Genomic DNA, 22,708 nt, shown 5'->3' with positions numbered 1-22,708 from the left:
ACGGGCTGTGTGACTTGGGAACATCACCCAACCTCTCAGGTCCCCACAACCTAAACTTTTAATCTGGGAGACTGCTTAGACCAGCACTTTTCAAACTTTTTGGTCTCAGGCCCCCGAAGAGTTTTTTTTTTGATTCCCTTATTTTTTATTTATTTTCTATTTTTTTGCGGTACGCGGGCCTCTCGCTGTTGTGGCCCCCCCGAAGAGTTTTTGTTTACAAGGATTACGACCACTGATATTTGTAGTATCAGAGATTAAAACAAAATTTTCAAAAGGCAAGTGGTCCTTCCACAACTTATAGCGTCTGGAAAACTCCACGGCACTCACAAGAGAATGAGAGTGAAAAGGGCAAGGAACAGCTTGGAATGGCCGAGGACACAACTGTGACCATCCCACGGCTTACTCTGAAATGAGATCAGTGCATAAAAGGGACTTGAAAGGTAGAGAACACCGAACAAATCAGCCACATCAGTTATTTTAACAGAAAAGGGCGCCAAGGCGGGAGAAAAAGGCTCCAATCCCAAGGAGGTCGATACTGGGTAAAATGGGGGGCTTCTATAGGCCTAGGAGGCCGAGTCAGTGGGCCAGCCCGCCACCGGCCCGCTCTCGCGCGTTCGGGACCGTTACAGAAACCGCCCCCGCTTCAGACTCAACTTCAGGGTAGACGGGAAGCCCCGCGAAGCCTCGGCCGCCGGGAGGGGCCGTGGCAGGAAGGCGGGGGTCCCGGGGAGGGGGGGCGGGGGACTCACCAGGTGCCGCGCCACCTCGGAAGACATGGTACGAGCTGGGCTGGGCGGGCGGAGGGCCAGCGATGCGGCTGCAGCCGGCCGAATGGCGCGTCCGGCGGCTGAGGGGCGCTGGGGGCGGGACGGGACAGGAGGGGGCGGACGGGAGGAAGAAAGGGAGGAGCGGCGGAGAGGGGTCCGGCGCCCTCAGTGACGTAGAGGGCCGGGCGGGATGGCGCGGGGCGGGGTCCGGTCGAGAAAGGAGGGGAGCTGAGGGGAGGGGTCCCGCGGCCTCAGTGACGTAGGGTCCCGGCGGATGGCGCGGCGGGCAGGGGTCCAAGAGGGAGGGGAGGGGAAATGAGAGGAGGGGTCCAGCGGCCTCAGTGAGCTGGGGGGCGGGGCGGGCTGCGCGTCTCCACCGCGCCCAGATGCCGTGCGCGCGAAGCGGGCCTGTCACAGGAGTGCCCGGACCTTTTAGCGAACCACCAGTTAGTGCCGGGGAGGGAATGGAGCACACTCGGGACGCGAGGAGAAAGACGCGCGGAAAAGCGAACACTGCTTTTCCGACCGCCGGGGCGGGGCTGAAGCACAGATTGCGGCCGGAGCTGGCGCCGGAAGTGGGCAGGGTCTGGGCGTGTCCCCTGGCAGGAGCGGCCATTGCGGACCGCTCACGGGCCGGAAGTGGGTGGAGCCAGGGCGTGTTCTCCGGGGAGAGCACTGATTGCGGCCTGCGCGGGGACTGAAAGGGGGCGGGTCGGACAGGAGCGGGGCCCGCGGGAGCTATAAGGCGGCCAGTGAGAAGGCCGGAAGTGGGCGTGTCCGTCCGGCGGGGGCGTGTCCGCGGGCGCGGCCGGGGGGCGGTGGCGGCTAGTCAGGCCGCTGCGGCGCCCGAGGGGCCTGAGGAGGGGCCAGCCGCGTCGGTGCGGAGCCGGCCAGGTGCGCGGCCACGGATGGAGGGTCCAGTGGAGTGCGGGGCCCGGGACCAGGCCGAGCTGGAGCAGCCCGTCGGCGGCGCCCTGGGCGGGACGCCCGAGCAGCGCGCCAGCGGCCGCCTCAGGGAGCCGGGGCACTCGGCGGCATACCCCGCCGACCCCTCCGACCCCGCGGACGAAGCCCCGAGCGCGCCCCCGGGGAGGCGGCCCCGCGGCGGCCCCGCGGAAGAGGGCGCGCGGCCCGAGGTGCCTGGCGATGCGCCGCGGCCCGGCCGCCCCGCGCCCCGGGAGGCGGCGGGCAGCTCCCCGCAGCTGCGGCGCGGCCCCGGGGGCGCGGACGGCGCGGCGGCAGAGGAGGAGGGCGCGGGCGCGCTGACGCTGGACCCGCTGGAGCACGCGTGGATGCTGTCGGCCGCCGACGGCCGCTGGGACAGCCTAGAGGGGCTGCTGGCCTGCGAGCCCGGCCTGCTGGCCAAGCGCGACTTCATCACCGGCTTCACCTGCCTGCACTGGGCGGCCAAGCACGGCCGGCAGGAGCTGCTGGCCCTGCTGGTGCGCTTCGCGGGCCAGCACCGGCTGCCGGTGAACATCAACGCGCGCACAAGCGGCGGCTACACCGCACTGCACCTGGCGGCCATGCACGGGCACGTGGAGGTGGTGAAGCTGCTGGTCGGGGCCTACGACGCGGACGTGGACGTGCGCGACTACAGCGGCAAGAAGCCTTCGCAGTACCTGAGCCCGAGCACCGCCGAGGAGATCCGGACCCTGGTGGGCGCCCTGGACGAGGACGAAGCCGAGAGCACGGCGGGCAGCGGGGGAGGGCGCTGGAGGCTCTCGAGGGTGCTGCCCTCGACCCTCATCTCCGGCAGACTGTCGCACGCTCTGGAGGACGGCGGGGACCACCACCACCATCACCATCACCTGGCCGAGGGATTGGCTGCGGGCAAAGCGAAGGAGCCGGGTCGCAAAGCCTCGGGCAGCTCTAGTGGGCGGATGAAACCCAGACTCAACAAAATCCGCTTCCGAACCCAGATCATCCACACCACACCCTCTTTCAGAGACCCGGAGCAGCCCCTGGAGGAGGGGGAGGACGAAGAGGAAGACCGGTCTTTTAAAGGCCACTCATCCTCATTCAAACTGAGACCCAAGTCCAATGTATTCGGGTAAAAATGATTTTAGAACGTTCTAAGACTTGTTTGTCGTCTTAGGAATAGGGTACTAGGTGTAGACAAGGAAGTGAGACCAGAAAAGACTTAAGCTAAATGCTGCATTCTTACTTCGGGGGGTTGGAAAGGACGGGGAGGAATTCTCCTTAGCAGTATGGCTGCAGTGGATTTCCAAGCGATTCCTCAAACCTTGACCTAGGCCTCTTTTCCCCCTGCCACCCTTCTGCGCTGGAGTCCCTGTTTCTAAGGACTGAAAGTGTATCAAAATCAGGTGCAGAGTTGATGACTGAGGGTCCCTTTGATTGAAACATTGCCGGCTACCATGCAGAGTAAGGAGCATTGCACATTCGTATCTGTTTTTAATAGTGGCGACTCTTCCAAGAGCAACAGGAAATGCAAATTGTAATGAAGCTGGTAGTGTTTGTAAGTGTGGACAAACCGACATACTACCCTGTGTTTTTACTAATTGCATTTGATTTTAAGATGCTACTGAAGGTCAAGTCAGAGTTGAAATGCACAAATACTAATTAGAGAATAATGTGAATGCAGTTGGAAATCTCTTGGTACCCTACTTGTAAGTAGTGTTCACCTCTTTTCAAAAGCAATTTCAGCTTTGGTCACTGAACTAAAGAAATAGGCAACATTCACTTTTGAGTTAATCTGTTGTGTGGTTTCCTCTTAATTATCTCTAATACCACTGCACTTAGTATTAAGGTACATTATTAATAACTACATAAATTTTTATTTAAAGAAAACCCTTTTTAGCAACCTATGGTACTTTTAAGTAAATGTTACCTCTGGTTCTGATTCTCACTAACTTGTTTTGCTTTTCCAAAAGTCTGAATTTGTCTGAGTTTTTATTCTGGGGGTAATTTAACCGTTGGTTCTACTTGGCATGACCCTATTTGACAGTGCTTAGAGTTGAATTGCCTACAGAAACTGTTTCTGGTTTAGATTATTAACAAAAATTGACATAAATGTTAATGAACTGATGCTTCTGTGAAGTAATTATTAAATCAACTTAATATTCTCACATAAGGTACACTTTTTTTTTTTTTTTTTGCGGAACGCGGGCCTCTCGCTCCTGTGGCCTCTCCCGTTGCGGAGCGCAGGCTCAGCGGCCACGGCTCACGGGCCCAGCTGCTCCGCGGCATGTGGGATCTTCCCGGACTGGGGCACGAACCCGTGTCCCCTGCATCGGCAGGCGGACTCTCAACCACTGCGCCACCAGGGAAGCCCAAGGTACACTTTTTATTTTACTAATGAAACACATTCATAGTCTCAATACTTTGTAGCAATGTTTTGCAAATGTTTAAAATACTCAATCTTTTCAGTTTTCCAGTGTTTCCTTGAATCTATTAGAGACATGGAATGAAGTTATTGGAAAGCTGGCTAGTAAATCTACCCAGTTAAAAATAGCACTTTATAAAAGGGAAAAGAAAATAGATGGGACGATTTCTATATTTAAATGCTGCTGGTTATTGAATCCCTTCACATATAAGTGAAAAAATATCGGTCATTAAAATTAAAGACTCGTTTAACTGTGGTTCTTAATTATATTTCGTTCAAATATGTTAGGGTGAATGTCTTTATAATTATTGTTCAATTTAGCTCACAGGCATATTAAATTCACTTGTAACAAGATTCAAAACGACTTGTGGGAGACTAATTCCAAAACGTCCTTCTCCCTTGGCCTTTTTGGTCTCATAGTTGCTGCAATATAAGTATTGCAGCCTATAGTGATGACAGAGTGAGTTAACAGATTGCAGAGTGAATGAACCAATACATGAATTGCACAGAACTGCAGTGTTTAGAGAGTTCTTAGATCTTTAATTTCCAAAGTTGTAGAAATTTGTAACAAGTTGGTCACACCTCTCTAGACAGCAATTGATTTTGTTTAAAGACTAACGAAAAACATTCACATAAAATATATAAACCATTGTCCATTTGTGTGCCTTTACTTTTGTTTTAGGATTATGGAAGTGGGATATGTACATTTGAGAAGCACTTTTATCCATACATGTGGGTGAAAATCTAATTTTGTATAAATCAAAATTAGGTTCCTTGAAGGTGAAAAGCAGTCATTTGTTCCGGATCATAACCACATTGCCTGTATCTAGTGTGGGATAAGTTGTAACTTCTCACTGAGTCTTAAGGTTTCAAGGACGTGTGAAGCCAAAGTGAACCATAAAAACACTGCGGAACCACCTCCATGTTCCACTGAACAGTGTTACTCTCTCAAATGTGTATGTTAGTGCCTAATTGCACAGAATCTGTAACTTGCTAGATCTTTAGGGATGGAGTCAATACTTAACTTGCTTTTCACATTAAAGAATTCAACTTTTCAGATAAAATATACTTTAAAATTTCAAAAATCATTCCTGGGGGAACTTTTAGCATTCCTTGTCATGATATCAGTACTTGTGTGCAGTAAGTGCAGCATTTGCAGCTGCTTAACTCTGTTCCTCTTATTTTTTCAGTTTCCAAATTGAGATTTTAAAAAGCAAGTGATTTGTGTAATTTGATGTTTGTGGAGTTGTGCCTACTATTAATGGAAATATGCACGTCAGTTACTCAGAGGTTGTTGATGTGAAACTGGTTAGAAATTCCAGGTGTGTCAGTGTGTTTCTTACAGGTGCACTGGACACTAGTGAATTTGTCACAGCTCTCTTCACTTTTATGGTGTATAAAGTACAGCTAGCTTATAAAACTTGAAAATATGGCACTAGTCTATTCATGCCTGAAATCTTGGAGTCCAGGATGCCTTGTCTCTTACTTTTCAAATAAGTGAAACTTTGGGAGTTTAGAATGTAAAATTTGTGAAGTTTGTTTTGTCAAAATAAAACGTTCACACTAGATTTTTCCTCTGAATTGTCTAAATCGCTATAGTTCTTTATATTTTTACCTGTCTGGGGTTTTACATTTCACACAATGCTTTTTGAAGTTTGCATCTATTTGATCCTTTTTCTATCCCTTAAATCACTGGCCATATATCCTTAATTTACAGATAAGGGAATGAAGGTTGTTGCTGTTCAGGGTTACAAAGTCAATGACTGTAAGATCTCAAGACTTGATGCTTTTCCACAACATTATCTTTTCTGCACTTTGAATTGCCAAATTTTGGCAAAGGTGCTGCATCTGGGCACCAGTAGTGGAGGAATCAGCTTGGGGAGAGGGTAGTACCTCTACCACTACCTTAAAAAAAAAAATTCAAATGAAAGGACCGACAAGGGATTAATCTCCAAAACATGCAAACAACTCATAGAGCTCAATATCAAAAAAAAATCAAAAAATAGGTGGAAGATCTAAATAGACATTTCTCCAAAGAAGACATATAGTTGGCCAAAAAGCATATGAAAAGATGCTCAACATCACGAATTATTAGAGAAATGCAAATCAAAACTACAATGAGATATCACCTCACACCAGGAAGAATGGCCATCATCAAAAAATCTACAAACAAATACATGCTGGAGAGGGTGTGGAGCAAAGGGAACCCTCTTACACTGTTGGTGGGAAGGTAAATTGGTGCAGCCACTATGGAGAACAGTATGGAGGTTCCTTAAAAAACTAAAAATAGAATTACCATACGACCCAGCAATCCCACTCCTGGGCGTATATCTGGAGAAAAGTGTAATTTGAAAAGATACACACACCCCAGTGTTCATTGCAGCACTATTTACAATAGCCAGGACATGGAGGCAACCAAAATGTCCATCAACAGAGGAATGGTTAAAGATGTGGTACATATATACAATGGAATCTTACTCAGCCGTAAAAAAGAATGAAATAGTGCCACTTGCAGCAACATAGATGGACCTAGAGATTGTCATACCGAATGAAGTAAGTCAGACAGAGAAAGACAAATACATGATATCCCTTGTATGTGGAATCTAAAAAGAGGGGTACAAATGAACTTATTTACAAAACAGAAATAGAGTCACAGATGTAGGAAACAAACATGGTTCCCAAAGGGGAAAGGAGGGGGATAAATTGGGAGATTGGGATTGACATATACACACTACTATATATAAAATAGATAACTAATAAGAACCTATTGTATAGCACAGGGAACTCTATTCAGTGATCTGTAATGACCTATATGGGAAAAGAATCTAAAAAAGAATGGATGTATATATGAGTGTAACTGATTTACTTTGCTGTAAAGCAGAAACTAACACAACATTCTAAATCAACTATACTCCAATAAAAATTAATTTAAAATAATTTTAAAAACCCATGGCTGAAGCACACACCAGCTACCATAAACCCTCCCTTCCCAGACTGGAGCTTAAGGAAGATGGGAATGCCTTTTTCCATTTCCTTTAATATCTATCAAACATTGGACATTAATGAATTTATTTCCTCATTGCCTTTGATCTTTGTTTTAACCAAGTTCAGCAGGTGGCAGAGGGACTTGTGAATCTTTGCTGTAACTGTCCGCCATTGGTCCCTCTTAGGAAGATCCTGCTATGATTGCTGCTGGGGCTTTTTGTTGTTGCTGTTAATTTAGGACAGCTTATAAAACAAGATAAGTCTAGTTTCCGTTTCTAGAATGATTCTTTCCTTAGAAGTACTTATCTTAAAAGGATTCATTGAGGAGCCCCCATGAAGATATCTTTAATTTTTCCTAGTGAAGGTATTTTTTGTTTTGCTAAATACATGGTATTATTTAGAGTTTCTTGTAAATTAATCCTAAAAGTACTTGGGAATTTGCTGCAAACCAGTGTTCCTTCAATGATGAGTCAAATAGTTACTATTAGAGGGCTGGAAGGCGACCCTTCCTGAACCTGTTTTTCAAGATATAGCAGCAGAGTTGTTTGCAACACTATCAGATTTCTTTTTTCTGAAGTATACTGCTTTCATGTTACCAAACTTTTTTCTCCTCAATCTTCTCTTCAAATGTCAGTTTTGTCTCAGGAAGTGACTTCCCCATTTAGCTAATAAAGTGTCTGCTCTTCCATATTTATCGGGGAATGAATGACGAGTGTCCCCACCGGCACAATGCCTGGCATGTCGAAGGTACACAATAAGTGTTTTGTTTTAATGGAAAACACTAAGGAAATGTTTCATAATGTTGCATCACAATGATAATTTCAACAATATGCATTCATTCCAACTGAATAAAGGTAAGAATTTTTCCTACAATGTGGCTCTACTGCCAGCCAACCCCTGCATCTGCAGCCCAGCCCAAGGAACAACCTATTCCAATCCTGGAGGTAAAATCGGCTTTATTAGGATTTTACTTTGTAAGCAACTTAAGAGATTTTCAACAGTAAATTTGATTATAAGGAGTTTTACCTTACAAGTTATTCAAGTACATAATCCCTAGGAGAATCTGCTTTAACTGGCTTTAAATATTCTAAGTATTATCATGCATACAAATGACTACTTATTCTGTGAAACCATAAAAAGCAAGAGAATAGGGAGATGAAGTTTATTTCAGCTTAGAGAACTTTCTCATAATCATTTTGAACATGCCGTGGACTGTCGCATAAGGTAGAACACTCAGCCTTTGGAAATATTTGGTCAGGGGTTGCATGAGGACCTGAAAAGCTAAAACAGATCGTTTTAAAGCACCCCTGTGACTGATGCAGTATTGAGAAACATTGCTCTAGGCCTTCCACTCTGACCAAAGTTTCAGCCCAAATTTGGCTGACTTAGAATGAAGTTTAATAGTAAAGTAGGATCGTAAAAGTTTGTTGTTTTTTTGTAAACCAAACTTTACGCCGCTCTGATCAAAGAACCTGGAAGCGCCTGTTAGAATATTCTTCTGGGTCTCTAAGAAACTTTGAGCTAAATACTCTAGAAAGATAATTGAGAATCCTTGACATTTGTCCAGAAGTTTCCAACATTGATGAATGTGATCTTCAAGTTTTGTCTTCATCCGTTCGGCCTGCTGAAACAGAAGCCCATAGACTAGGTGGCTTGTAAACAACAGTTACAAGTTGAGCTTGTTTTTCACAGTCATGGAAGCCGGGGGCACAAGATCAAGGCCCCGGCAAATTTGGTGTCCAGTGAAGGCCCGCTTCCTGGTTCACAGATGGCCGGCTGTTCCCTGTGTCCTCCCGCTATCGCGTCAGAGGGTCTCTGGTAAGGGCACTAATCCCGTCACTAGATGCAGCCCTCCAAAAGGCCCCACTTTCTCACACCATCAGCTTGGGGTTTGGGTCTCAGCACGAATTCTGGGGGACACAAACCTTCAGTCCATGACGAGCTTGCATTCACCAGGCAGTTACTTAGTTGCAGTCAGCAGTTCCATGCCCTGCTGCAGGCTGAGTCAGCACCGAGGGGATTGAAAGCTGGCCAAGGGTGTTCTTTGGCTGTAAACACCGTCAGTTCTCCCAGGAGGCAGGCTGTGTACGCCAGGCAAGGTTTTAAGCACTTTATGAAAAGTAAGCTGTTTAATTCTCCCACCTCCCCCCGCCCCAAATCTAGCATCTACGTTTCGTGATGAGGAGTCCGTGGCAGAAACTGGCTGTTTGCCCAAGTTCACAAAGCGAGTTGGCAGCAGAGCCTGGCCTTGAACTCAGGCAGCTGGGTGCCAGGCCGCACGGGGACCACGAGCTGTGCCACTTCTCTGGGAGCACAGAAGGCAATGCTACCACCCTGTGATGCAGAGAACGCACTGTCCCTGTGGAAGAAGAGACCAGACAAACCGCAGACAAGCACGAATGGGCGAGACAGATTGGACTTGCACATTTAATATCGTTTCCGCACAGGAAAAGAATAGAACTGGACTTTTGGGTGTTTGGTCCTTTCCATCTCACCTAGGCTAAAATTCATCTGTGGTGGGAAAGAACATCTCCTTAGCTCCCAGTGGTGGAGTTGCTAAAACGTGCGGTGTGTGGTTACGTTTCTCTCTTTCCTCTCCAACCTCCACCGACTTGTCTGAGCACTTGAGCTCTAGTGGAAGGGCCCATTCTGCATAATCCTGGGATTATAGGTAGACCTGGAGGAGAACCACCAACACGGCAACCACTTTCCTTACCATAAATTTCTAAATTTGTAACCCACTAATTTCGAATTTTGAAATCTCATTTTGGAATAGGCAGACGCTTGCCTTTGCTCTACTACAAAGGGTGATGGTTGAAGATGGTTGAATGTCTTTAAGAACATAATCTTTTTTTTTTGAAGTTAATTTTCTCTCTTTTTTAAAATAGATTTATTTAATTAATTAATTTAGGTTTTTGGCTGCCTTGGGTCTTTGTTGCTGCACGCTGGCGGCGAGCTGGGGCTACTCTTCCTGGCTGTGCGCGGGCTTCTTATTGCGGTGGCTTCTCATGTTGCAGAGCACGGGCTCTAGAGCGCAGGCTTCAGTAATTGTGGCTCGCGGGCTCTAGAGTGCAGGCTCTGTAGTTGTGGCGCACGGGCTTAGTTGCTCCACGGCCTGTGGGATCTTCCCGGACCAGGGCTCGAACGGGTGCCCCCTGCGTTGGCAGGCGGATTCTTAACCACTGCGCCACCAGGGAAGTCCCAAGGACAGAATCTTTAAGGATATTTGCTCATTGCTTGCAAACTACTCTTAAAAAATGTTACTCGCTACAACTTTGATACCCAATTAACTATGCATGAACTTCAAATGAACAAAAATGCCTTGTTTTAATTTATTTACTATTTTTATATTTTAAAAAGTGTATGCTCATGGACAGTTAGAAGAAGACAGGGCGGAAAGTAAAGACTACTCATTTCTCCGCCATTTGCATCTCCGTGTAACTCCAGCTAACGGTTCCTTCTATACTTCTGGGTATTGGACTTTTCTTTAATTCAGGCTGGCCTCTCTCCTTGATTTAAAATGATTTACCCAGTTTCTGCTGGGTTATATGGAATGCAGACATTGAAGACGTGAGAAAAAGCTGGTATTGGGCTTCCCGCCCCCGGGGCGCCCTTGCAGCGGGAGGCGTGCGCACGCCCGCCCCAGGGCTTCCGCCACCGCCCACCGCGCCGGCTTCCGGTCTCCTGTCTCCCTTCCAGCGCTTCGCTGCCCACCGCAGGCCCTCTCCAGGCCCGGCACCCTTCTCCGAGATGCGCAGGCAGCGGGGTCGCTTCCTGCCGCTGCCCATTCCCTGCCTCCGTCCCCAACCCTGACCAGTTGACAGTTTGCCGCTGCGCGCCCCCCGCTCCCGGGGCCCTGGTTTTCTGGCCCCTGTCTGTTCCCAAGAGCAGGTGTCTTCGTCTCGCCCAGCCACCCTGAACGTGCTTCCTCTCGGGAGCTGTTTAAAGACTGAGGAATGAACGGCTCTTCTGGCCGCCTGGCCCTCCCGCCATCTATACTTTGCCCACAGCTTTCGGATCTCCAAGAAGGGGATGCATCTGGAGCTGCTTTTCCTCAGACCTGTGCTGAGTGGCGCTGGTGGAGAGCTGCTAGGAGGTGAGTCTGGGGTCTGTGTGAGGCCATGTTGTCCGTTTAAAAGCCATCCCACCCTGGTTATCTTCCCCAAGGCCTTGCCCAATGCCTGTTCCTGGCAAAGTTCTTTCCAGGAGAGGTAACACGTTAAACCTTAATCGCCACTAGAAAACCGTGCATTCCTTGATCAAAAAGCTGGGAAACCACCTTCAAACAAATTTAGCGTCCTGAAAAAACTCCACAGCAAGATTGGTAAGGTTGGGGTGGGGAGAGGAAAGAAGGGAGAGAGGACCCAGGAGAGCCTGCGGTGGGGAGCACCGGATGGCCATCTTCTCCTGCGTCATCTTTGTGCCCGTTTAAGTCTACAGAAATATGATGGTCGCCTTTCTGTGCACCATCAGGGCTCGGCGTCCCCTGTCAGTCTGCAGGCTCCAGGAGGGAGGCTCTGCATCCCCTGCTGTGGCAGCTGTTTGCATCAAAGTGTTCAAAGGAGACCATGGGGACCTGGATGTGGTCTGAGGCTAAGATGAAAACAACGCCATGGTTCAGCCCATCATACAAAACTGTTTTGCGGGAACCTCCCCTATGTTCCTGGAGGTCAGCTCCTCCTTCCTCCCTGGCGGGGATAATAGACTCTGACCCTTCTGCTTGCGGCGGGTTCCACGCACTTCCTGCCGTCTCTTGCTTGAACACAGGTATCTGTTTATTCAGGTGTGGGCTGTGTTGCAATTAATCCCTTAACTAACTGTGGAGCAAGTGAACAGAATAGAGGAGTATTTAAGCGAAATGTTGCTGGGGGCGAGGGGGACTTTAAACCACCACCATGTGCCTTTCATTCGAGGCTAATTCTGCCACTAGTGCCAGGCTAGACCTTGAGGTCATTTTAATTAGAAACTCGTGTGATATGGTTGCTTGTTCTCCTGCCCCAGAAACTTAGCTGCAGGTCGCGCTACGGGTTCGCTAACCCCAGGACCTATGTTGAAGCAGACATTTGTCAGCCTAGTTTGAGTTTGCTAAATAGAAATGAATTGCACTTGTCACATCTTATAATTCAGATTTTTCATCAATTCATGTTGATCTCACCCTCAATTAGTATTGCTTTTAGTGTTTTAAAATACTTACTTAGATATAATTGACTCATGAAAAACCTAGATTACTTTGTCCTTGAAAGCGACCACTATTTCTTTATAACTGGAAAATTGATCTGCCATTTACTTGCCATTTAAACCTAGGCAGCTATGTATTTTGAGTTTCAGTAGTTCATCTATAAATTGGAGGTGATAAATGCTGTATGTACAGCGCATCACACTTAGTGGTTTTGAGATTCAAATGATATATCGTGAGGATGGTTTAAAATACTAAATAAAGTACTGACCACATAACAAGTGGAATTAAAGCAGGAGTTCTTTTTCCCTCTTTTCTCACCAAATCAGGCTGTTTTCTTCCTTTTCTAAAATCATAAAAAGGCATAGGGTAATGTATACCACATTTAATCTGATCTTTACCTCTGGGGAAAAGGAGAACGAAGTGGAGAAACTTAACTGTATCTATGGAGTTTTGTTTCTTTAAAAAAATCTGAATCAAACATAGCAAGATGTTTAAATATGATAAAGCTGGGTGATGGGTAGACATTTACTATATTTCTCTATATGTTTGGAATATTGCACAAGGGAAAAAAGAACAAGACAGGCATTCTTTGGTCTTCTGTGTCACGGCACTTCCGTTCTCCCTCACTGTGCTGCTTCTCTGAACTCATTCACGATAAAAATCTAAGTGATAAAGCATGACTGTCCCTGAGACGCGGCGAGATTGCGCGGAAGAGGCCATGGCACGAGCACCAGGGAGCAGAAGGGGAGTGGGCTGGTCTGCAGGCGGTCACACAACTCCATTGCAGCCCCGTCCAAGCCTCACGTCTCTCCCACTCACAGCTACGCCTGTCAGACCCGCAAATCTGGGAATTTTACTTAGACTGGCTTCCAAACTGCTGCTCTCAGGTTAGAGAGATCAAAGTGAGGTGTGGGCTACAGTGCTGTGTCACCCACAGGCAGGCTGGCCGTGGGGTTCCTCCGGGAGCAGAGTCTTGGTGTGGTCCTTAGCCTTGGGATGCTAGAGCCGTGTGGAGGCACCCATCCCTGGTGTGGACGCGGCTGGGGCAGTGCGGGCCTGGATCCACAGCCGAGGCAAAAACCCAGACTTCTGTATGGAAGTGAAGAAAATGCATACGGAAAGCACTCAATTCTATGTATACACTGATGACTTTTCAATAAACTCATCACAGCAGCTGTGTAACGGGTCACCCAGAATGAGACACAAGGCGATACCAGCCCTAGAAAACCCTCTCACGCCCCTTCCAGTCCCTGCCCTCCTTACAAGGGCGACCCTCTCCTGGCCTGTGACTCTGATGGCAAAGATTCATTTTGATTGTTTTGTACTCCTTGTGTCTGACTTTTCTGCTCAACAGTATTTGTAAGAGTCGTCCATGTTCTCGCTTATGGTGGTAATTGTTTACTCTCCTTGCTGTGTAGTTGCGTGACTGTAACAGTTTCTCTCTTCTCCTGTTGATGTCGATGCGCGCTTTCGTTTGGGGCCTCGTGCTGTGCTGCTGTTCGCGGGCGGCTGTGTGATGTGAAGCGCTGGTCCTGGTGCGGCGGCGGCGGGGCCTGACTTCCTGCTTCTCCGTCTTCCGGGTGGTGAAGACGGGGCGGCCCCATGGCCCTCTGTTTGGTGGTTTTCTGGGAGGGTCCTCAGAGCACGGCCTGCGGTCGCCCCCTAACACTCACGAGGCCCGGGGGACGGCAGGGGTCCCGTCTCCTGGTTTCTGTCACAGGCAGCTAATCACTAACCATTAAAAAAGGGTGTTTCCTATTTTCCCGAATGTGGCCACTTCAGTTTACACGTGTACGCTTCCCTCACTTACGTCCACGTTTGTGTTCTAATAATTTCTGCTAAACTCATCCTTTTCTCCCCAAAGCTGTCTGCGTTTTTTTTAATGTGCTAATTATTTTGTTTTAAATTACATGGAATAGATTTTCTTTTTCTTTCCTTATTGAAGTATAGTCGATTTACAATGTGCCAATAGCTGCCATACAGCAAAGTCTGTCTGCTTGCTTTATACCTTTTTCTGTTTCACACGTTTCGCCAACATGACGACATGCTACCTTTGCACAGCGGTCCAGCTCAGGTGGTACATTCAGTCTACTTTTAAACAGTATATATTTTTAAACCGTAAAAAATTTAAGTGAGATCATTATTCCTTTCCCTTTAGAGGAATCTCATGTTCTTGGCAAGCAAGTTGGCAATTATGTGTCCTACTAAATATAAATCCTACTGAGTAGCCACAAGCAAATACAAACATTGCTTGCCCTAAAGTAGTTTTTGAAAAATAAATCATATTGATTTTTATTTTACTGGGCCTTATTTCCACAAGCTTGAAAAATGATAAATCTCTACCTTAATATAAAAATTAGCTTTATAAATATTTACTAAATAATTTATTTTAAAATCTCAATCCCACTTGGTACCAATTTGAGTGTTAAGTATGAAAATATTTGTATAAGTGTGTATGTGTATATATATATTTGCTGATATTTATTCATTAAAAGTCACTCTGATCTCATACAAGGAGAGCAGCAGTGTGCTTCCCCCATTGAGGAAACAGTGATCCAGGTCCCAGGCTCTGCCCTTAAGAGACCCAGTCAGAAGTGAAGCAGAACATGCCCCCAAATAGCTGCAGTGCAGGAACGAGTAAGAAGAACATCTGTGTGGCTTCTACAGACAAGGTGACGCTGAGGTTTAGAATGTTGACTGAAAAAATTACACAACCTAAAAGTTGAGAGTTCTGTTTAATTCTGCAGATATTCTTAGGACCTCAGACCTGGGAGGCAGCATCTCAAGTAACCCTGAGAGAACTGCTCCAGGGAGGGGAGGGGAGAGCCAGGTTATATAAAAGTTTTGCAACAAAGGGCAGGTAGCCTGAACGTGAAAAGATTATTGTTAACTAAAGAAAACCAGATATCTCAATGAATTTAGAGCTTTTCTCTGTATGGGAAGTTGCAAGAGTCTGGGCTCACTGAAAGCATTCCTTTGATATGCACCTCAGCTATCTGGGGCCAGTATCTTGTGTTTTCACATCCCGAGCTTCCTCAAGGCTCACCAGAGTGGCTGCAGTCTGATGGCTGCTAGATGGCAGGTGTTGTCTGTTTCCTTCCTGAGTCCCCTCAGGGCTCACCAACTCGTGGTTGGAGGGGTGCAATTGCTGATGACTGTGACATCCTTTCTTTACTGATATGGCGGGCGATATTTTATTTCTCAAGAAGATGATATCATTTCCATCTGGAGGATCAGGGAAGACTTGTGGGGTAACAGCTAAAGATGTATAAGGATGGAAAGTTTCCAAGATTAAACACTTGAAATAAGTATTTTGAAAATACCCTGAGAGCACTGGTTCTCTGAAGGTCGTGTGAACTGTTGACTCGTGGTCATCATCGGATTGCAGTACCATCTCTTCCAGTTCTTGCTGTCCACATATGATGTTAGTGCAAGTTCACGTGCCCGATGTACACTGAGGCCAGACAAATTGAAACGTCAGAGTTCGGAGCAGAGAAAGGTTTATTGCAAGGCCATACAAGGAGATGAGGTGGCTCTTGCCCTGAAAAGCCTCGAGCTCCCTGAAGGGTTTCAGCAAAGCCTTTTTAATAGGCCAGGCCGCCCTGACCGTGGGGCCCACGCTGACCCCTGTGGCTGGAACTGGGTGTGGGCAGCAGCCAGGTGGGAGGAAACAGGTGTCACGTTATCTCTTCAATACGTGCTGTCCAAGGTGAAGTACACAGGTACCATTTTGGGTGTCTTTCCATTCCAGTTCCTTTCGGCTCCAAAATCTTAATAAGTTGCCATAAACTTACTGTCGTTCCTTTTTATTGTGCTAATGCTCTGTGGAAACCGGTTTGGGAGAACTGCTCAGGACGGGTCCTGGCAGCAGTCAGAAGGCACATTCAGCTAAAATTTTGGGAAAGACTTTCAAATGAAGTAATGATTTTTAAAAGAATAGACAGGAGGAAGGGAACCAGCAGGGAAGGCTGAGGCTCCCAGGGAAGCTGCCCCCCACCCCGGGCCTGCCCCCCAGAAGGACATGTCACTGCTGTCCGGCCCTCATCTACCTCCTGCAGCGATTCTCAGGGGTGGGTGGCGGTGAAGACAAGGCTAAAAAGGAAACTTGGCTAGAGAATGAATCTGGGGGCAAACGGATGATACCTAACAGCACAGAAAATGGGTGTTGGACTCAGCCTAAGAGACAGCTAGCTTCCTAGACTCCCACCGACTGGCTGATTTTCAGAGTCAGCGGACATGTGCTTCTCCTATAGCTGAGAGTTGATTCTATTTAATTCTCTTAAAAATCTAGTTTGTGCAGCAGCTGATACCATATGAACGCCATTGTAGAAATATGGATTAACTCGTGGTTTTGATTGCAGTTTGTCACTTTTTCTGAGAAGCTTTTGATGAGCTGGCTACATTATGTGTTGCGTGCTCCCTGTTGCGTTTCCCCTGTGATGCTGTGATTTAGTTTTTCTACCTGCCTATTTTCCTACTACATGGTAAGCTTTTTCAGGGTGTGGATTTTCTCATGTTCCTTTCTCAATAGTCAGCACAAAAATGTGAACAAGTAACAAGAGACTGTAAGTTGAATAAGATTACTTGAAAAAGAATTAAAATGTTCATAAATAAAATGTATAATAATTGACATTTAAACAAAAAATACACTTAAGGGACAGCCTTACACCAGGAGAGAAAAACAATCAACTGGAAGACACATTTGAAGAATTTTTCTAGAATATAGCTCAGAGAGACAGATTTTATTCTAGTGTAAAAAAGAAGTTAAGACACAGAAAGGATAGGATGACATCAAAGATACATGCATTTAGGATTTCAGTAGGAGAGAATAGAGAGAAAGAAGAAGCAATATTTAAAGAAATAATGGCTGGGAATTTTCCCCAGCTGATGGAAAAACACCAGTCATTGACCAGGAAGTCCAACAAACCACAAAAACCCAGGCCTAGAGACATACTTAAACTGACAAACATGAAACAAAGAGAAGACATTAAAACAAACCAGAGAGAAAAGACAGGTCATCTCTGGAAAATGGACAGCTAGGCTGAAAGCTGATGTCTTGATAGCACAGTAAGCCCCCGAAGGTGGGGGATGATGGCTATAATATTAGTTATTTGCAAATAATATAAAGTCACAACAACAAATGAGTATCCACGAAGAAGTAAAAACCTGGTGTCCATGAAAAATTAATCAGTCGATCTAGGAAAGAAATGGAAGATTTTATTTATTTTATAATCTGGGAAGAACATCTCAGAAAGCTCTGAGAGTTCTTCCACCCATTAGAAGTCAAGGCACAGTCAAGTTTTTTGAGAAAGTGGGCTGTACATCAAATGACATTATTTATTTATTTATTTATTTTATTTCACTTGGCTGACCCGCGCGGCTTGCAGGATCTTCCCGACCAGGGATCGAACCCAGGCGCCTGCAGTGAAAATGCAGAGTCCTAACCACTGGATCTCCAGGGAATTCCCTTCCAGTGACATATCATTGACAGTTTACATAATCCAGGTCTAAGCACAGTCCTGGTGGGCCGCGTGAGCGCTTACAAGATCCAGAAGGAGCGTTATCTTCTAAGGAGTTGTCTTGTTGATGCTGGGAGAATGTTACTCTTTATGGTCGAGCAGGTATTTCTAGCTGATGGGGAGCCTTGGTGGATGCCTAATGCAGATACACAATGCTCAGTCAGGGGAGAGAGGAGGCCAAAGGGCAGAGAAGAATTTTTTATGTTTAAATTTTTCTTGTCTTGCCATAAAATATGAATTTTATTTCACACTGGTAAACAGTCATGATCATCGCTTTCTCGTTAAATATTGCACTGCTGATCCGTTTACTTATTTTGTCATGTGCCAGCGCCCACTTGCACGTGGGCTATGGCAAGAGCCTAAATGTTATTACCAGTTTATGGAGAATCCTGAAACTGATGATGTTTTATCCTAAGTTTTTCTGAAATTGCAAAAAGAACAGTTTTTGACTGTTTGTGATCTAGTTCTTTAGTCCACTTTACACAACTTCAGTGTTTAGCAGAAGCGAGATAACTATTTGGCATATCGTATTTTAAAGATTTTTTTTTTGATGTGGGCCATTTTTAAAGTCTTTATTGAATTTATTACAGTACTGCTTCTGTTTTATGCCTTGATCTCTTGCTCCCGAGGCATGTGGGATTCCAGCTCCCAGACCAGGGATCGAACCCTCATCCCCTGCACTGGAAGGCAAAGTCTCAACCACTGGACCACCAGGGAAGTCCCTCAAATTTTAATCGTTTATTTTTCAGTGATCCGACCTTGTCAAGTGGTGGGTGAGGACGTTTTAGCCACTGCTCACCAGTGGAGCCACACAGCACATCCTGAGAGGCAGCTGCACCTGGACTGGACTTTCTGACCCTGTCTGAGCTGAGGAAGAAACGGAGATGGGGGGAGACAGTGGAAACCAAAAGGAAAGACGGGCGGTTCTCATTCCCATGGTGGGTGCCAACTGGAGGTCATGCCCTTCACTACTGCTAAGTCATAAACGTGGATGAGACCCAGTCTCTACTCTCCCTACGACTGGAAATTGATACGTAATCAAAGAATCGTACTACAGTTATTACGAATCCGATGATAGTTTAGAATTCTTATGGTTTCTTATTTCACTGAGAAGGGCATACCGAGATACAGTTTTCCTGTTAACAATGATTATACGTCAGCTCCTGATATGTTGCACTAGAAAAACACACGGCTTCTATGAAGTCTCTGCCAAAGGTGCATGACCTGAACGGAGTCATTAGGAAACAGCCGAGCAGCCCAAATGGAGAGACTTTCTACAGTGTACTGAAGTGTAGTCTTCCAAACTGTGAACCCTGTGGAAGACAAAGACTGAGAGCTGTTCCAGATTAAAGGAGACTCAAGAAATACGACAGCAAGTGCAGCACAGGAGCCAGGCTTTTCTTTCGCTAAAAGGACGTTTTTGATGCCGAAAGCTCAGTTTCAGCGTGCACCGGTGCTGAATCAAATCTCGGAGAGAGTTTTGGGTGAAATAGAAAAGGAGAGCTTTATTACTTTGCCAGGCAAAGGGGGACACAGCGGGCTCCTGCCTTGAAAAACTATGTGTCCCCCTCCTTGGAGAAGATAGAAGTTTTATAGTAATTGTTCAAAGAGGGCATGGTCTGCTCGTGGACACTCTTCTGATTGGCTGGTGGTGAGGTAATCGGGAGTCGGCATCATCAACCTTCTGGTTCCAACTGATCTGGGGTCTACATGCTTGTGGGCAGCAGACGGTTAACTTCTCCCACCTGGAGGGGGTTTCAGTACCTGCAAAATAGCTCAAAGATATTGTTGTGTCTATCTGTTGATGGGGAAACAGGACCCTGCCCCAAGGCTGCTCTTGACTGTTTCTCCCTGGTCTCACATCCCTTCCCTCCCCTAATTAACAACTGCTTGAATCTGCCCATTGGAACTCAGGGAAGGTCACGGGGGCTGGAAGAAGTCTGTTTCCTGTGATCAAAGAAATGGGGGGGGGGCCCTTCCCTGGTGGCGCAGTGGTTAAGAATCCGCCTGCCAATGCAGGGGACACGGGTTCGAGCCCTGGTCTGGGAACATCCCACATGCCGTGGAGCAACTAAGCCCATGTGCCACAACTACTGAGCCTGTGTTTTAGAGTCCTCGAGCCACAACTACTGAGCCCACGTGCCGCAACTATGAAGCCCGCGTGCCTAGAGCCCGTGCTCCGCAACAAGAAGCCACTGCAATGAGAGGCCCCCGCTCACCACAACTAGAGAAAGCCCACGCGCAGCAATGAAGACCCAACATAGCCAAAAACAAAAACAAAAAACCTACTATTTAAAAAAAAAGAAAAGAAAAGAAATGGGGGACACAGAAAGGCTTTGTGCCCAGGAGCCCCACAGGGCCCTGCTCAGTATCATTATTAAGCTAAATTGGCCAAGTCTGAATAAGGCCTGTAGATTATAATGGTATTGTGTGATGATAGTTTCCTGGTTTTGGTCTTTGTTCTGTGGTTATGTAAGAGACTGTCCTTGCTTCTGGGAAATACACACTAACTATCTGCACTTAAGGACATCACGTCTGCAACTTACTCTCATATGATTCAGGGAAAAAAGCAAGAGACAGAGAAGGTCAGGGCAGGTGTGGCAAAATGTTAACATTTGAAGAATCAGGACAAAAGATGCATGGAAATTCTTTGTGCTCTTATTGCAACTTACAGTTTTTTAAAAAAGGTAACAGAATAAAACTACTATTCAATAAAACTATTATTCAACTATTATTCAAACTAAGATAAAGCATTTCAAGTATTGGTAGCACTCACTAGAAGCAGGTTAAGTCCCTTTAAAGGGGAAGACACTGGGTTGCTCTCTGAAAACATGAGATTTAATAGTCCCTGGAACTTCCTTTTTTATGTCCCATAAATGCAAACTCAAGTTCCAAATTCCCCACCAGGTGTGCAAGTCGTGTGTTTGGACTGAGTGTTTTGTTATTGTTTTTCCTGAACCTGCTTTGAAGGCACCTCTAGAGTGGGACTAAGCCACCTGCCAAAGGTAACAGTGACAGGACTGGGCCTTCTGTGCAACCTCTTCCGTTGACTCGTTTAAAAATCAGTCCAGTTAGACTTAGCTTTCACAAATGTGTTAATCAAATCAATTCCTGAGTCCCCATGTACTGTATAGTAGGTTTGCACAGTAATAAAAAAATGTTTTAATGGAATCTCAGCAACAGGGTTTCCTTTGTTTAATTCTCATTTAGATTCTTTTTAAAATTTTTTACTTTCTTTTTTAATTGAAATATATTTGACATATAACATATAAATTTAAGGTGTACAACATGTTACTTTGATACATTTATACATTGTAGCGATAATTAGCACCTCTATCACATTGCATAATTATCTTTTCTTTTTAGTAGTAGTATTTCAGGATCCCTTTCCCAAAAGCAGGTAAACTCCAGCCAGGGTGGAGCTGATGACTCACTGTGGTCCACAGCAGGGCTTTTTAGGAGTAGTTGAACTTAAGAATCATTTAGTTCTTGGCAAGACTGATGGTTATAATACACTATTGCTGTCTGTTAGATTCCTTTACTGGCTCATTTATGAGGGCATGGTCTCAGCTACTAGGACTGGTTCTCCTAAAAAGCACTAAACGGTTAAAAACTACTAAAACTGTTAAGAAACAGTTCAGATGCCTAGGGTGTTGCATTGTTGAGATGATGTTCTTGTAAGACTCCCTGTTTCTTCTGCCAACCCTCTGCGATGGTGTTTCTTGCTGTAAATAGAGGCTGGGGACTTTTTCCCACCTCCAGTGGTGCTCCGGTCACGTTCCAAACAGAGCCTGGGCCCAGAAGATGACGCTGCTGGCCAAACCCCTTTCCAGCAGACACGGAGCAATCTAGCGCAGCACCCCTGGGTTTTCTCTCCAATATTCTTGGCAAGAGGAGCTTGTTGCCCAGTGCTTAGGATGCTTCTGTCGTCACATCAACCGTTCACGTCAAAGTGGTTTAATCTGCAGCATCTCCCCCTTTGTAGGGATTCATTCAGATTTTTTCAAGTGCACTTGTTCTCTACCTTCTGAATTCAAAGAGTATTTGTACTCAGTGATGGATTTAAGCATTAGGCCAAATCTGCTCGAAGAAAAAAACGAGACGTTTCTCCAGAGTTTTCTGCAGCCTTCAGTGAAACAGTGATCTTACTTCGGAAACTCTGCGAGGGAATCAGTTGTGACCTAGAGGCTCTGACCTGCCTTTTACAAAAGGTCATTTATATTTTCTAACAGTGCAAGGTTAAGAGGGAAAGAGAACCCAGGGAACTTGCTGCTCTTTGTTGTTGTTGTTGTTATTGGGTGTGTGTGCCAAATCCAGCCTGATGGCTGAGACTTTTTTTCTAAAATATAAATTTATTTACTTATTTATTTTTGGCTGTGTTGGGTCTTCATTGCCGCGTGTGGGCTTTTCTCTAGTTGCAGCGAGCAGGGGCTACTCTTTGTTGCGGTGCATGGGCTTCTCGTTGCGGTGGCTTCTCTTGTTGCAGAGCACGGGCTCTAGGCACGTGGGCTCAGTAGTTGTGGCTCGTGGGCTCTAGAGCACAGGCTCAGTAGTTGTGGTGCATGGGCTTAGCTGCTCCGCGGCATGTGGGATCTTCCCGGACCAGGGCTCGAACCCATGACACCTGCGTTGGCAGGTGGATTCTTAACCACTGCGCCACCAGGGAAGTCCCTATTTATTTTTTTAAATTAATTTTTATTGGAGTATGACTGCTTTACAATGTTGTGTTAGCCTCCACTGCATAACAAAATGAATCAGCCGTACACATACAGATATCCCCTCCCTTTTGGACTTCCCTCCGATTTAGGTTACCACAGTGCATTAGGTGAGTTTCCTGTGCTAACAGCATGTTCCCATCAGTTGTCCATTTTATCCATAGTGTCAGTGAGGAACTTCCTGCTCTTAAAGGGCT

General features: G+C 46.3%; 2 protein-coding genes across 2 annotated transcripts in view; one reads left to right on the top strand and one right to left on the bottom strand.

The window, feature by feature from the left end:
- The window catches only part of SEPTIN10 (septin 10), a 54,201-nt gene extending 52,910 nt beyond the window's left edge, over positions 1–1,291 (bottom strand). Inside the window, exon 1 of the mRNA XM_030845046.3 lies at positions 750–1,291. Coding sequence (XP_030700906.2) covers positions 750–776 — 27 coding nt within the window. The 5' untranslated portion in view covers positions 777–1,291. The remainder of the gene's footprint in view (positions 1–749) is intronic.
- Positions 1,126–5,681, top strand: SOWAHC (sosondowah ankyrin repeat domain family member C). Its single transcript, XM_030845047.3, has one exon. It carries the CDS (start codon positions 1,676–1,678, stop codon positions 2,822–2,824), a length of 1,149 nt encoding a protein of 382 aa, XP_030700907.1. The 5' UTR covers positions 1,126–1,675; the 3' UTR covers positions 2,825–5,681.
- Positions 5,682–22,708: the final 17,027 nt, after the last annotated feature.

Source organism: Globicephala melas, chromosome 12 (assembly GCF_963455315.2).
Source record: "Globicephala melas chromosome 12, mGloMel1.2, whole genome shotgun sequence".
Taxonomy (NCBI): Eukaryota; Metazoa; Chordata; class Mammalia; order Artiodactyla; family Delphinidae; genus Globicephala; species Globicephala melas.
This window is presented reverse-complemented; position numbering and strand designations above follow the sequence as displayed.